Here is a 14,980-nt window from a genome sequence, read left to right as displayed (position 1 = left end):
TCTGTGCAGAAGTCAGTGCACTCACTAAATGACACTCCTACAATAATACTACTAAATGTTAACCGGGATCACTGGTTGGGGGCTCAGGGGGAGGGAATGGATGGAATTAAGACCTGTAATTTCACTGGTGTGGGGTACTTCCAGGGAGCAAACTCCCTCTAACAAGGCAGGTAGGCATTCTGGCCTTCCAATACATAGCCTTGGGGAGTAGCCTGAGGCACCAAGAGAGGTTAAGGGACTTGACTTGAACCTGGGTCTTCCTGACTCTGAGGTCTGCTTTCTATCCATTATATTTGCGGTCAACATACCTCAAAAGAACGGAAAAAAGATCTGCTCTGTGAGCTGTTTTCACAATGGTATTCCCTTCCGAAATGCTAAAATGGACAATTTCTTCTTTAAAGCTCTTGTCTTCCAACAGCCTCTGCAGATTCTCCCTGTAGACAACGAACATAAATCAGAGCGTCACGTGATTTACAGTCATAACTTCAGCAGCTCATGAGCCTTATCTTCCCAGAAGGTGAGAGTAAAGCTAGCAATGTTTAACATTAAACCGAAACAAGGTATCAGAGCAGGAATTCTGGGGAGCCAACGAAGGTGTTTAGTAACCAACAGTAGTCTTTATTTATGTTCTAACAGATGACTGTTAAAGGAAATCCTAGCAAATAGACTTGTTCAGTCTTTTGTGTCCCCTGTGCTTAGCAACACATCCTACACAATGAAGTTACCTGACTACTACTTACTGAATCATTTATAAATAAAGACGGGTGAGCAGACTCTAAATGAAAACAATATCTGCTTGCTGTGAGAGGGAAAAAAACCTGAGATAAACTGCAACTACTATTTAATAATGCAAGTGTATACAGGATTTCTTCTCTTCAAATATTTAACTTTTTTTTTTCATCTAGACCTGTGATTTCATCAGTGTAACTAATAGCCCCACCAAGCATGGCGTGGCCTGGGGAAACGGCCCCACAGTGACCACACTGACAAGAATGGGAAGGACAAAGAACCACCAACATGGAACTCTGTGTCATTGTAACGAAGAAGGTTGGCCCCAAAGAGCTGGAAAAAGACGTTGCCCTGCCTCATCTGCAGATGGAGAACAGTCAGACTTGATCAATGTGCTGGCTGGCTTTCCTGAAATGCTTCTCTCCAGCTCCTTTTAAAAATCTTTATTAGAAGAAATAGCTTGTTGTGTAGGAAAGGGAGAGATGATGTAAAAAAAAAAGGGAGATCAATTTAAAAATGTCTTTTATAAACATTGCCTGGGGCACCAAAAGGCTATTGACCCAATGAGGGTCACACATCATTACATATCAGATACAGAACTTAAACTTAAGTCTTCCTAACTTTGACACCAACTCCCCATTTGATTTTTTAAAATTAAGATTTAACATTATTTTATCAGGTATTCATTTTAATATTTACATGGCAAAGGTGATGATACAAACTTCTGTATATAATAGCCTGGTTTTTTTACTACTTTATTATCCACGGAGAATCTTAAAAAAAAAAGAATTTTTATTAATGAAGTATATTTCTAGTTTCTACCTCTACCTCAGAAGCCAAATTCCCCTTCTATCTGAAATGAATAAATGTTTTCCCATTCTGAAAATAACAATGAGCTCTCCTACACAGAAGGTTAATGTCAGACTGCCACCCTCCTGCGTCGCCCTCACTTACTTGTAGGGCAGAATGTGGGGGTGCTTATATGTCATGATGCACTCCAGGGCTATTTTTTGCACATCTTGTTCAGGATGCAACAATAACTATGGATAAAATTTTACAAAATGATCAAAAAAGGCTAAAGTCATTTATGTAAACATACATCCCCCCTCCCACCCAACCTGGACCTGTAATTTCATCTTCAGGGGAACTCCCTCCCCTCATAAAAAACATCCATAAGTAACTGTCTCAAAGCATCACCTGGAGCCTGAAGCAGTCACACCACTTGTCCATACTAACTGCTAAACACAGAAATTCTCCTTTTTTTCTCCTTTTTTTTTTCAAAGCTGTTTCCTACCTCACTTTTGTTTGCTAGAAAGAATATGGGTTGGAAAAGGAGTCAGGAAGGGAAGAGCTATTGAAATAAAACACAAAATTCACATTGTTGTCCCACACCTACAAGTCATTTCTGCTCCATCCTTCTAACTGCGTGTGCAGAAAGTCCCTGACCTTGCAGTAATGGTTCCTGAGGCAAAGCAGGGGCAGGCAGGGGGAGGGATGAGAATGGTGTCCTCCCTAAGTTCATGCTGATAATTAGGAATTCAGAACTCCAACCTGGAAAATATGGTCCATGCTCCCCATTTTAAGCAGAAATTAAGTAACTTTAATGATATTGAGAAAGTTCAACCTATTAAGAATCTACATAGAAAAACACATTTCCTTTGGGGTTTTATAAGAGCATCCAATATTAAATAAACCTTCTGATATGTCTTTTGAAAGGGCCTGAAAATCATACCCTACACTGGAATTCCTTTCCCATCTCAATTCATCGAAGTCCTTTTAAACAGTTCCAGAAATTTCACCTCCACCAAAAACCATCTCTAACTAGAAAAAAATAAGTTGCCCTTGTCCTTCTCCATCTATGGGCCACTCTTATGATTCTTTTTTTTTTGTTTTGTTTTGGTTTGGTTTGGTTTTTTGCTAGGCAATGGGGTTAAGTGATTTGCCCAGGGTCACACAGCTACTAAGTGTTATGTGTCTTAGGCCGCATTTGAACTCAGGTCCTCCTGAATCCAGGGCCGGTGCTCTATCCACTACACCACCTAGCTGCCCCCACACTCTCATGATTCTTTATCAGTCATCATACCAAAGTACAAATTCTGCTATGCACATTAGTTATTTAACGTTTAAGTCAGCTAGGCTTCATTTATAGCTATCCAAATTAATGCTTTCAGAATATAAACTCTCAGGTAGAGTAAAATACTTTATATAATATGACTGCAATGGCGGATTATTACATGGGTGGCTTTGTGGGCCCCAAGAAAGGCAAGTGGTCATCCCTAGGAGCCAGGATAATTTCACTAGGAACAAGTCATGTCGGACTCACTGTCTTTTCTTTAATGAGGAATAGACCAATAAACTCAGACTTAATACATGTGGATTTTAGCAAATTCTTCCACAGTCTTTAAAAATCTATAGGAATACAATAAAGCAATGTGAGTCAGATTATAACAACAACAGCATTCGTATGAGACTTTACAAATATCATCTTATTTGATCCTGATGATAACCTGGGAGGAAACTGAATCTGAGAAAGGTTAAAGGACTTGCCCAGGGGCACAGAGCTAGTCTAAGCGTCTGGGGCAGGATCTGAACTCAGGGCTTCCTGACTCCAGGTCCAGTACTCTATTTATTGCACTGCCTCATTAAGGCTAGACGTTTTAACTGACAGAAAAAGCATTGCCAAGACTATTGATCAATGGATCAATATTACCCAAAAGGGATGTGTCCAATGGTATATATAACACAAGCTCTATCTTCAGCCCTGTTCTGTTAGACATTTTTATTAATGACTTGGATGAAGACAGAAAAGGCACACATGGGAAATTTACAAATGGAAGAAGAGGTAACAAGACAGATAGACAAAGAAAAGGGTTATGAAATATCTTGACAGCGACAAAAAAAAGGGCCCATACACACCAAGATATTTCTAGCAGCACTATTTTGGAGTAGCAGAGAGCTGGATACAAAGTCAATGCTCCTTGAGCAGCGAATGGCCACACAAACTACGTGGCACATGAATGTAGTGGACTGTTATGGTGCTGTAAGAAAGAACTAATTTAATGAACTTAATGAACACCAAAAAAGCTCTTCAATCACTGAAAGGCCTATTATGAGAAAGAAGGACCAATCAGGCTTACTTTTTGGTCCCCAGAAAATTATTAGTAACAGGCCAGCAGGAAGCAGGAGCACAGCTCCCTGTGATGAACGTCCTAACATCAGACGCATCTGGGAATAGAATGAAGTGCCTGCCTTGGGAGGCGACAGTCCCCCGTCTCCAAAGGTGCTCGGGCTCAAACTCAAAGAGTTGTTGACGCCATTTATTACCGTCTTACTGTTTTAATTACTATTACTGTTTTAATATCTGACTCCCATTTCTATACAGTGAGAGGAGGAGCATTTACGCAAGAGGTCACAGACTGGACAAGAAGCTGAATGACATGGCCTCAGAAGCCCCTTTCAAGTCACTGGTTTTGTGTTCTAATGTCAAGCACCAAGGGCATGAGAGTCAATATTTCTAATGACTCTGCTCACCCACTCTGCTGACTTTTGGGCAATGGGAGGGAAATGCTCACAAACAAGGGGGACAGGCAGTACAGGGCAGTGGCCAGGGCACAGGGCCGGGAATCCGGGGAGCCCTGGTTCCAATCCCTCCTCAGACACTTACCAGCCGGGTAAGTCACTTAAGTTCTCTGGGCCTCAGTTTCCTCAGGGATGGGCTGGACTCAGTATACTCTGAGGCCTCTCCCTTTCTATTTCAAATCCAGACCCCTATGAAAGCCAATATCTCATCTTACTTACCTGCAGATACAGTTCATATAACTGTGACTCCAGATATAAGGACCGAGGGTTTGAAAATTTAGAAAAAACCTGCAGGTGGGCAATTAATTGCCTAAACAAAAGAAAGAAAAAGAATGAAAAAAAAATTGAGCACCACTCACTCAAAATCTCACAGTAAGAATAACAACGTGACTTTTTAACAATGACACCAAACACCCCGAGCCCAGCTGTGAACCTCACATGGGGCGAGTCTCTGGTATCTCTGCGTAGTTCTCTTTCGGCAGGAAATGCAGCCAACCCTGCGCTGCTATCTCCCAGCCCGTGGTGTGCTTCTGGGATTCTGAGCTGACACCCCGCACGGGGCCCAGCCCTGCACGGACCCTGCTGTCAGCTGGAGCACAGCCCCAAGGGCTGCTCAGAGGAGCTGGGGACAGTCCACCCACACAGGGGAGATGATGACAGCAGCCTCCAAGAGCCCAACATACAAAGGCAGAAAGGAAGGGCGCCATGCTTCCCACTTGGCCCCAGACTACAGAACCAAGGACATGGTAGGGGAAGGTGAAGGGGCAAAGATGTCAGACCAGTCCAAAAAGTCCCCTTCACTCGAGGTCTTCAGGGTAACTGGGGACCCGTGTTCAAGAAGAGGTCTTAAAATTTTTTTTTAAGTATGATGAACTTGGAAAACATCAAGGATCATCAACATTTCCAAATCGCTATTCCATACAGCTTGGACACTTCGAAAGTACAGAAAAATTCAACTCTCTAATTGTGCAATTGCCCTGCTCGTCCAGGTCTGCCCTCTCCTGCATCTGACTAGATGAGAAGGGAGCGGGGGGCTCCTTTCTTGTACGTGACTTGGGGTGAGGGTGGTGGGACCAGATCCCTTTTGCAGGAAGAATCTGGCTCTTCCTTCACCAGGCAAGCAAAAGGTTCAATAAGATAAGCAGTTTTCCTACTCAGGGGCTGGGAAGGTTTTTTTCTCTTGAGTAAGTTGTAATTTCCAAGGCTGTTTTAAATCCTATCATTCTTCCCTCCCTTGCATTAAATTCCTTAATTTGAAAGGAAATTTCTCTAGCACAAATCTTACCCCGAATGTGAAAATACAGCTGTTAAGTCTTGAAAACTTTGATGTATTTTGTTCAGCTATTCATCAGTAAATGGGTATTTAAAGGTTTTAAAAATACTTTAACTGATGCAGAGTGAAGTGAGTAGAACCAGGAGAAAATTGTATACAGTAATATAAATACTGTACAATGATTAACTGAGAATGACTTAACTACTCTCAGCAATGCAACAATCCAAGACAGCTCTCAGGGACTCATGATGAAAACTGCTATCCACCTTCAGAGAAAGATGGAGTCTGAAAGCAAAATGAAGCACTTTCTTTACTATTCTTGGTTTTTTTGGTCTGCATTTCTTCTGCAACATGGCTAATATGGAAATATTTTGCATGACCGCACATGTATAACTATATCAAGTTGCTTGCCTTCTCAGGAAGGGGGAAGGGAGGGAGAGAGAGAATTTGGAACTCAAAATTTTAAAGAATGAATATTAAAAACTTTTGCTTACATGTGACTGAGAAATAAAATAAGAAAATGCATTTATTTAAACAATCAGTTAATAATTCCCTTTAAACATTCTCCAGGAATTAATCTTAGAGGTAGCTAAGTGGTTCACGGCATGGTGTCAGACTTAGAGTCAGAAGGCTGGAGTTCAAATTCTGCCTCAGACCTGTAATAGGGACACCAGGGACAGCTCCCTTCACTTTTCTCGACTTTGGTCTCCACATCTATAAAACGAAGATGATAACAGTATCCACCTCCTAAGGTTGTTTTGAAGATCCAATGAGCTAAACAAAGTAAGGCTCTTTGCAAACTTAAAAGTACCATAGAAATGTGGGCTATTATCATCACCTTGGTATCTAATGGCCTATGGTTCAAAAATAACTTTATAAGCAACTGGCAGTTGTCGAGAGCTCATGGGGAAACACCTGAGATGAGCCCAGGGACCCCGAGAGCCTGGATGCGTCTCCACCCCTCCCTCCCGTGTAACCACCTCAGGGCTGATGAGGCAGCCTCTGGGGTCCCTTCCAGCTCCAAGTCGGGGGGCCCAGGAAGAACTTACTTGGCTGCGGCTCTCCTGGTCTTCTTCTTTCGGAAACCAAGCACCACGGTCTCGTCAGCCAGGTCCTCTCCGTCCACAGCCCCCTTCGTCGCCCTCCACAGGTGTCCCCTCCTCTCTTTCCTCTTCAGGGGCCACGCTGCCTCTCTTTAGGAGATCCTGAGTGGGGGCCACTTGATGGTCTGCCGGATAATACTCATTGCTGGGAAGTGGGGGAGAAAGAACAAAACACAAAGGGTTTGAATCGTCCGTTGCAAAATGACATTTCCAGCCACTGCTCAGGATGACATTTCCCAAAGTGGGTCCAGCGGGGCTGAGATGGTCCAGGGGAGGGAAGCAGGGGATGCAGGAGGAAATGTTAATGTCTGAGGGGCTGCCCCTCTAAAATGTTAAATATAAAATGACGTGTCCAGTACATACAGTCATCTCTCAGTACCCAAACAGGCTTGATTTTCTCTCAAACGTCTCGGCTGACTTCTTGGCATTTATGCCTTGAAGGGACTGGCTGACATAACCAAAGATACTGTGTTTAGCCCAGAGAAGATGGAGGAGGGACATGACCACTCTAGCCCTAGGTATGGGAAGACATATCATCTGGAGGAAGGACTGGGCCTAAGTCTTCTTGGTCACAGAGGGCCCATGGAGAAGCAAAGGGTGGAAGGACAGGGAAGACATGCTAATAACCAAAACTATTTGGGGGGAAGGGGGTGGGAACGGGCTGCCTCAGGAGGAGCAGTCAGCGATGTTCCTGACAAAGCATGGAGGAATGACACTCCCCAGGGGTCTCTCACATAGGCCCACGTGGTTTAGATGACCTTGGTGGTCCAGCTCGGAGGCACTGCATTCCTTCCATAATCTCTTCTTGCCCAGGGTTTGTATTGGCAAACCATATTCAAATGCCTTCCCATGGCCAGCGAGCTCAGTCTTGCCCTGGTTTCCAGCCCTGGCTCGGAATTCATCTCTGGGCTGGGGACCTCCAGCCAGAGGGAGCCGTCATGGGCAGTAACTTTAGCAGAAGTGCAAGACAGGGTTTCAAACCTGAGCCGATAGGCTGAAGGGCCTGGCGTTCAGCCACTGCCTCAGCTTCTCCTCCCTGCCTTGTGTCGGGGCCTGAGCCCCTCCATCTCTGGGGTACAGGCCGGCAGTCTTAACAGCTGCCTCACTGGGGATCTCCCTGCGCAGAGTGTGGGAAACCAAGTGAACTACGGCTCTTACACTAGAGACTGATTCAGATGCCACCGGCTCTGTGGCAGCTAGGGAGCACCACAGTGCAGACAGCACCACACCTGAGGTTGGGCAGACCTGAGTTCAAATGCAGCCTCAGCCACTTCCTAGCTGTATGATTCTGGGCAAGCCACTGACCCTGTTAGCCCCAGTTCCCTCATCTGTACAATGGGGGTAACACCAGCACCGCCCTTCCAGAGCTGTTGTGATGAGACGATATTTGCAAAGCACTGTGCAAACTTTAGAGCACTCATATAAATGCTGGTGGTTATTATGGCTGTTGTTACTTTTCATGCAGCCTTTCCTTATCCTCCCAAGTATTAGTGCACTTGTCTTTACTTATGAGTATAAAGCTCTTCGATAAAATAGCAGCACACTGAGGGCAGGGAATGTTTGATTTTTACATTTGTATCCTTAGCACAGTATCACGCACACAGCAGGCACTAAAGAAATGTTGAGTTGACTGAATTAGTACCAGGAGGCAAATAACCCAACCCCTGGATTCCCTGAACACGGCAGAATCACACTGGATTTGCCTGGTCGCAGAGCAAAGACCCCGAGCCCTTGGTGGAAGCCGCAGAGGCAGATTTCACCATGACATGAAGCCAAGAGGGCTGTCCAAGACACGGCTCAGAGCAAAGAGCCCTGGGTTTGGGGTCAAAGGACCCGGGTTGGAATCCTGGCTCTGTTACTCACTAGCTCTGTGACCTGGAACAAGTCATCAGACTCCTCTGGGCCTCAGCTGGACCAGCTGCAGAAAGGACACTGAAGGTCTTTCCACTTGCAAAGTGACGATCCTGATCAAAGTGAAATGTGCCTACACCACCTTCCAAAGGCAGTTCAAATGCCAGTCCAGGGAGGTCAGAGAGGCACTGACTGGCCTAGGTGATCATCTCAGGAGTCTCTTCTAGCACTGACATTCTTGAAGACTCTTGAAGACACTCTTTCTTCCTCCTATAGAACAGACTTTACGAAGACTATACTTTGGGGGCAGCCAGAGAAGTTCTATAGACCTAAAGGTAATTAGGTTCAAGAAAAATTGAGCTTAATCACCGGCTACAAGAACCATTTAGAAGAGATTTGGAAGATGATGTTGTAGAGGGTGGCCATGGTCTCCCACAAACTATTTCTTGAAGCCAATGCCAGAGACACAATTTAGCAAGGCTGTGTTTCTGTAGGTGCCACATTCCCAAAGAGTGATGATGAGAAATAAAACAATGAACAAGAAGGCAGGAAGACTCTTGACCTCGGTGGGGAAAAAGGCTCTGCCCCGAGAGTAAGAAGGGTTAGGCCTTTGGGGGTACATTCTGACTGAGGTCACCAGAGGTGGCTTTCTTTCCAGCTTGGGCAGAAGATGGATGAGTGAAATGGCAGATGATGAGACCCAAAGGACAAGGCCTTACCAGAGGACACATTTATTGGGCTCTATAGACCATTATCTGTGTTAAGATCTAGAACTTTCAGTTTCACACTGCTTGTGGGCTGATTCTCAAACAGCCCCGTAGACAGAAGCAGGAGGACAAGGTCATAGGACACATTACAAGCTGAGCCGTGGAGCTTAGAAGGGACCTGTCTAATCTCCTCATTATTTAGAGCTGACGAAACTGAGGCCCAGGGGACAGAGACAGAGCCCAAGATCCCACAGACACCAAGCATCTGGTTCACGAGACTTAACCAATACATTCAAGCGCTACCACCACACTTTCCACCCTGCCCAGGGAGTCCTTGACATTTACAGAAAACTCCAGGAACAGATCCCAGGACGGGGAATCACTTACCTGATAAACCTCAGGAAAAGAGGGGAAAGTTCCCGTGACCGCGGCTCAACTCTCTCTGGGAATTTTGCTAGGGCCTTCCAGAGCAAAAAGCGGAAGTTGGTGTGGTCCAGCCTTTCCCGACAATCGGTTCTGTGTTCCAGCTGTTCGTGATAAAGGGAACCCACGTCTCCCGTCTCCATCTTCTCGCCACCTTTATCTCGGAGATGCTTATCTCTGGAATCATTCTGCAGTTCCTTCTCTGTGGGAGAAAAAGAAAACGCACAGTGGGGCCAAGAAGAACCAGGGATGACATTGTGACGTCTCTTTTCCCTCTTAAATAATAAACATGAACAGGGCCAACGTTGTTTGGACAAACCACAAGATGACACAGCTCATGCTGCTATGCCCATTCTGCACTCGAGGAGCATTTCCTTATTTTTTGGACCTGATCTCTAACTTCACTGATAGAGGGAATTCCCTATGGGGCACCACCTCCACCAATGCACATCAACAACCATTGAGCAGCTTAAGCTTCTCAGAGAGCTGCCTGGACACTGAGAGGTGCAATGACTCACCCAGGGTCATATAACCAGGTCAGAGGCTGAATCTGAATCCAGACTACGGGACTAGCCACTAGATTGTGGCTACCTCCATGTAACAGGCAGCACTGTTAAGCCACTTAAGCCAAATCCAACTTAACCCTTTCAGTACTAAATCCTAGGATTTTACGTGGGTTTTTTTGTGATCAGGAATTCATTTTTTGAATAGCAAAAGAAAGCATTTCTTAAAAAGTGAACAAAAGCTGCTGAAAAGACTACAAAATATTACCTAAATTCATGAGTAAATGAACATGAAAACTAAACACTTAAATCAACAATCCAAAATCATGTTACCTACCAGCACGTGTAGCGGCTCTCTCTAAATGCTCATAGTAGACTTTCCAGAAGGCTTTGTTTTCCATTTCATTGGCATGGGAACTAAAAAAACAGAACAATAAGGTTAGACAGGGCTCAACAGAAGAGTTTAAGGAGCCTACTGCAAGAAAAGGGCTTCCCAGAATTACAAGAAGGCTTGGCAGAAAATAAGGAGAGGGAAGTTAAAATGGAAATTTCCATCTCCTAAAATGGAAACCTAATAGCTTTAACCTTGGTGGGGATTTCTCCTCTAGGTTCATATATATACGTGATCTATATGGGGAAAAAAAGCATTGTTTTCTGGCCTGTAGTGGGAGCAAGAACCTAATCATCTGCCCTCTCACTGCCAAGCTAGGTTAGTTCTTCCTTAAAAAGGTACTGAAACTGCCCCCAAGATCTGACTGGATCTTGGAACTGAAGATGGGCACTGACTTGGGTACAGCACAGGCGTCAGGTGCTAGGCCAGCAGCATGACCACCCCTCAGAAGCTCATTCAGCTGCATCTCATCAGCTGTCCTTGGCCTGTATTAATGGCTGAGAGGATTACAATCATTTCCTTTTGTTCCAGTTCTGGACCCAAAGTAGCAACGGCCAGGCTTATCAGGCCTGACCCATCACACAACTGATGTAAACACCCCTGTTCATATGAAGCATGCCCTTCAAATATAAGAACAGGAAAGAAGCCACCTTCCATCAACAGTCTAGACTCAACAGGCCAAAAGCCAGATAACTTAAAAGAACATTTGGCACTTGGAGGCAGAAAGTGAGCTAGCTCACCTAGTGCGAGGTCCCATAACTGCCTCAGAATCTCCCTGCTTTTCACAGTCACCCATTTAGGAAAGAATTAAAGCCCATTTAACATGTATGTGCAAAAATAAAACAGAGCAGAGAAATAAATTCTGCCAAATTCAAAATTATTAGTTCTGTAAGCCTTAAACCACTATATAAATGCAAAACCTGGTATAATGATCTCACCAAAATCTACTTAAGTTGTCCATATTACAAAAAAAAACTACTTAAGAATATTCTTTATGAGAACAAAAACCTGAAACCACTCACTTGCTACATGCTGAGAACGTCTTTTCCTTTACTGCAGAGATGGGGGACACTCAGAACTACTGCCCATACTACTGCTCTCAGACTCTTTTTCTCTACATTTTTTTCCCTTTTTTTACAGAACAGAGGCCTTCTGGGAATTAGGGAAGGGAGATGACACAGAAATTAACAGGATAGAAAAATTACAATAGCGTGCATTTACATAGCTGTGAAGGTTTGCAAGCACTTTACATGCTGCCTCATTTGGTCCTCCTAACAACCCTGTTAAGAGAGGTGCTATTACTGTCCCCATTTCACAAAGGAGGAAACTGAGGCCGATCTGCCCAGGGTCATTCAAGGTAGCAATCAAGAATTTTTCTAAAGGGACTTTATGTTCTGATGAAAGGTAGTCCAAGTGGCTTCCTATTAGGCTGAGGTTCTTTTTGATGTTTATCTTAAGTCAGACCTAATGGTTTTAAATAGCTATGACTCAGCCCGTAATTTGGGTCAAGGTTCACATCCCCAGATGCAAACGATGGGGACATTAGTGAAATACTTCAGTACGCGACCTCATTAGTGGAGTTTCTCCCTCAGACCCTGGCAGCACTTTCTCAGGGCCTCCTCTGTGCTAGGCGCTGGGCTCGGCTTGTGGATGAGCTGGGTGAGGAGGAGCGTCTGTTCCTCACTGTCTGGCGGCTGGCTGACACAACAGAGTCGGGGTCTGTTGTTGTTCCTGTTTGCGTGCCTCTGAGTTCCATGTACTCGGTTTCCTTTCCGCATCTATACATTTTAGTTCCTGCATTTACAAAGCTGACTGTGGGAATGGGTCCACAAGCTCAGCAGCTGACTATCTGGGGGGTGAAGGATGGAGACAAGGTGAAGAGACCCTGCCCCAAACTGCGCTAACGGAGAAGTTGTCAGAGCTGGGGCTGGTCACAATAATTCTTGGGTGCTGGACGACAAACAGCTGCTCCTCTTTCCAGAGCTTGCGGTTCTGTGTCCATCCCCACCTCGGGTGCCTTTAAGTGTCAAGCACCTCCTACTGCAGGAGGACACTCCCAGTCCCCCTAGCTGCTGGTACTAGCCTTGGACCCCCAAGACACCCTCGCATCACCACGTGAGTGCCGATCCGTGTGTCTGGTGCATGCCTCATTTTGTCTGTGGATAAAGCGCTGCGCCAGGAGTCTGGCAGACCCGAGTTCAAATCCTGCCTCTCACCCTTACTAGCTGTGTGACCCTGGACACTTTGGTTTCCAAAGTAAGGACATAATGGCACCTCCCAGCCAGGGTTGTTGTGAGATTAATTGAGATGACATCTGTAAAGCACCCAGCCCAGTGCCTGGCACATAGTAGGTGTTCTAGAAATGCTGATTCCCTTCTCCCTCTCCCAGCACAGCACATGGCAGACTATGTGTTTGCTTCCTGACTATTACCCCACTTTACAGATGAGGACACTGAGACTCACAGAGGTTAGCTGACTTACCCAGAGCCACCAAGCCAAGCAGAGAAAGGACTCAGAGCTATGTCTCGTCACTCTAAGGTCAGTCACCAGGACATCCCGCTTCTCTCCAAACGGGGCAAGCTCACTTGCTAACAGGCTGGTTTCTGCACACGGACCCTCCCACAACGAGGGTTTTAGAATTAATTCAGACTGTTGCTAAAATTCTTTTCCTGCCCCAGGTAATACTTTTGAAAGAGGCTCTTCAGAAAACAAAAGGACTTTTTCAGAAGCCGTACCGCGTCTGGAGTCAGAGCACTCTGGCGGAGAACCCTGGGCACTGGGACATCCAGATCTCTGGCATACTTCCTCATCTCCAAACAAATCAGAGCTGGGCTAAATGACCTCTACCATCTGCTGTACCTCTGAGATGAGAGAATAGGGGGGCTGAGCTCAGAGGAAGACACGAGTTCAAATTCTCCCCAGTCACTTAACCCCTCTCAGCCTCAGTTTCCTCACCTGTAAAATGTGGATAATAAAAGCCCCCACCTCCTGGGATTGTTGGGACAAGAGAATATCTGCAAAGGGCTTTTTTTTTTTTGGTGAAGCAATTGGGGTTAAGTGACTTACCTAGGGTCACACAGCTAGTGAGGCTGGATTTGAACTCAGGGTTTCCTGTCTCCAGGGCTGGTGCTCTACCCACTTCGCCACCTAGCTGCCCCTGCAAAGGGCTTTCTATGTCAATGCTAGCTCTTCCTTTCACACAACCTTCACAACCACCCAGTTAATCCACCAATGGGCATTTATTAAGCCTCCTACTATGTGTCAGGCACCATGTAAGAGTGACTTGAACCCAAGGCTTCTGACCCAGTACAGAGTTCTTCATCCTGTGCCACAATGCTGGGCAATGGTCACTCTTTTAGACAGGGCAGCCTTTTCCCTTGCAAGTCCCCTCAGCCTGGTTCTCATTCCTTTAGCAGCAACACCAGCACACCAAGGAGCCGAACTGTTCTGGCGCTCCCCTTTTTACAGCTATTTCAGGCTAATTATTCCCCCATGTATCCCACACTTACGCGATGAGTTCAATAACAGGATCCCAGAGGGCACTGAAGTTAATATACAGCATGCTGAGCAGATAACGGAGCGGCACCTGGGGACACACAGAAGGCAGGTCTGAATGGACGCTGAGGTGGACAGAGAAGAAATCCAGAAAACATTTGAAAATGGAAACTAAATGTTTAAATATCCATGTTTCTCTTTATCTTGAATATTCAATTTTGATACTGCTGAATTTTGCCACCACCAATTTAGAAAATTAAGTTTTAAAGCTAATGTGCTACCTTTGCTTTCAAGAGGAAAAACCACAGTACGAGGTATTTCAGGGTTATGATACACCTCGAAGATACAGATGCTCGACTACAGAATGTTGTCTCAGCTCAGAATCCCAAATGTAGCTACTGTCTGTTTGAGAAGGGGAGGAGGAGGCAAAGGTCAGGACCTGGGAGTGGATCCTCCCAAATGCAGACTGGCAGGGGCTCAAATGAAATCATCCAGAACTGACAGCCTGGCATGCAGAAAAGTGACTGCCCGAGAGAATTCAGTCAATGGACGTTCAACAAGCACCTGGCACTATGCACCAGACCCTGCATTCAGTGCCAGGGATACAGAGACACAACAAAGTGAGGGTGTAAGCACAGGCAGCCTTGAACTCAAGCCTGCCTGGATCCGACCCCAGCTCTCTGACCACTACAACGGGGAAGAGACGGACAGAAAGACACAAACACACAATGGAGAGAAAGACAGATCACAGACAAAGGTAAAGAGATGGATAACGGCACAGAGAGATAGCCAGAGACAGACGACAGAAACAGACGTGCTTAAAGAGGGATTTTTACAAAGAACTAATGAGGATTTTCATTAAAAGGGGCAGCTAGATTCTCAGAAATACGAAGATCAAAACAAGTCTGAAGGACTTATGATGAAAA

General features: G+C 45.3%; 1 protein-coding gene across 1 annotated transcript in view; it reads right to left on the bottom strand.

Moving 5' to 3' along the window:
* UTP20 (UTP20 small subunit processome component) overlaps positions 1-14,980 on the bottom strand; it is a 100,582-nt gene that overhangs the window by 52,794 nt on the left and 32,808 nt on the right. The window contains 8 exon segments of the mRNA XM_020982333.2: positions 309-434; positions 1,684-1,769; positions 4,528-4,618; positions 6,631-6,713; positions 6,715-6,829; positions 9,630-9,867; positions 10,506-10,585; positions 14,069-14,145. Of these exon segments, the coding sequence (XP_020837992.1) occupies positions 309-434; positions 1,684-1,769; positions 4,528-4,618; positions 6,631-6,713; positions 6,715-6,829; positions 9,630-9,867; positions 10,506-10,585; positions 14,069-14,145 (896 nt within the window).

The sequence above is a fragment of the Phascolarctos cinereus genome, unplaced genomic scaffold (assembly GCF_003287225.1).
Source record: "Phascolarctos cinereus isolate Bilbo 61053 unplaced genomic scaffold, phaCin_HiC Scaffold_1;HRSCAF=81, whole genome shotgun sequence".
In the NCBI taxonomy this organism is placed as follows: domain Eukaryota; kingdom Metazoa; phylum Chordata; class Mammalia; order Diprotodontia; family Phascolarctidae; genus Phascolarctos; species Phascolarctos cinereus.
Note: the sequence above shows the minus strand (reverse complement) of the source record. Positions and strands in the feature narration are given on the sequence as shown.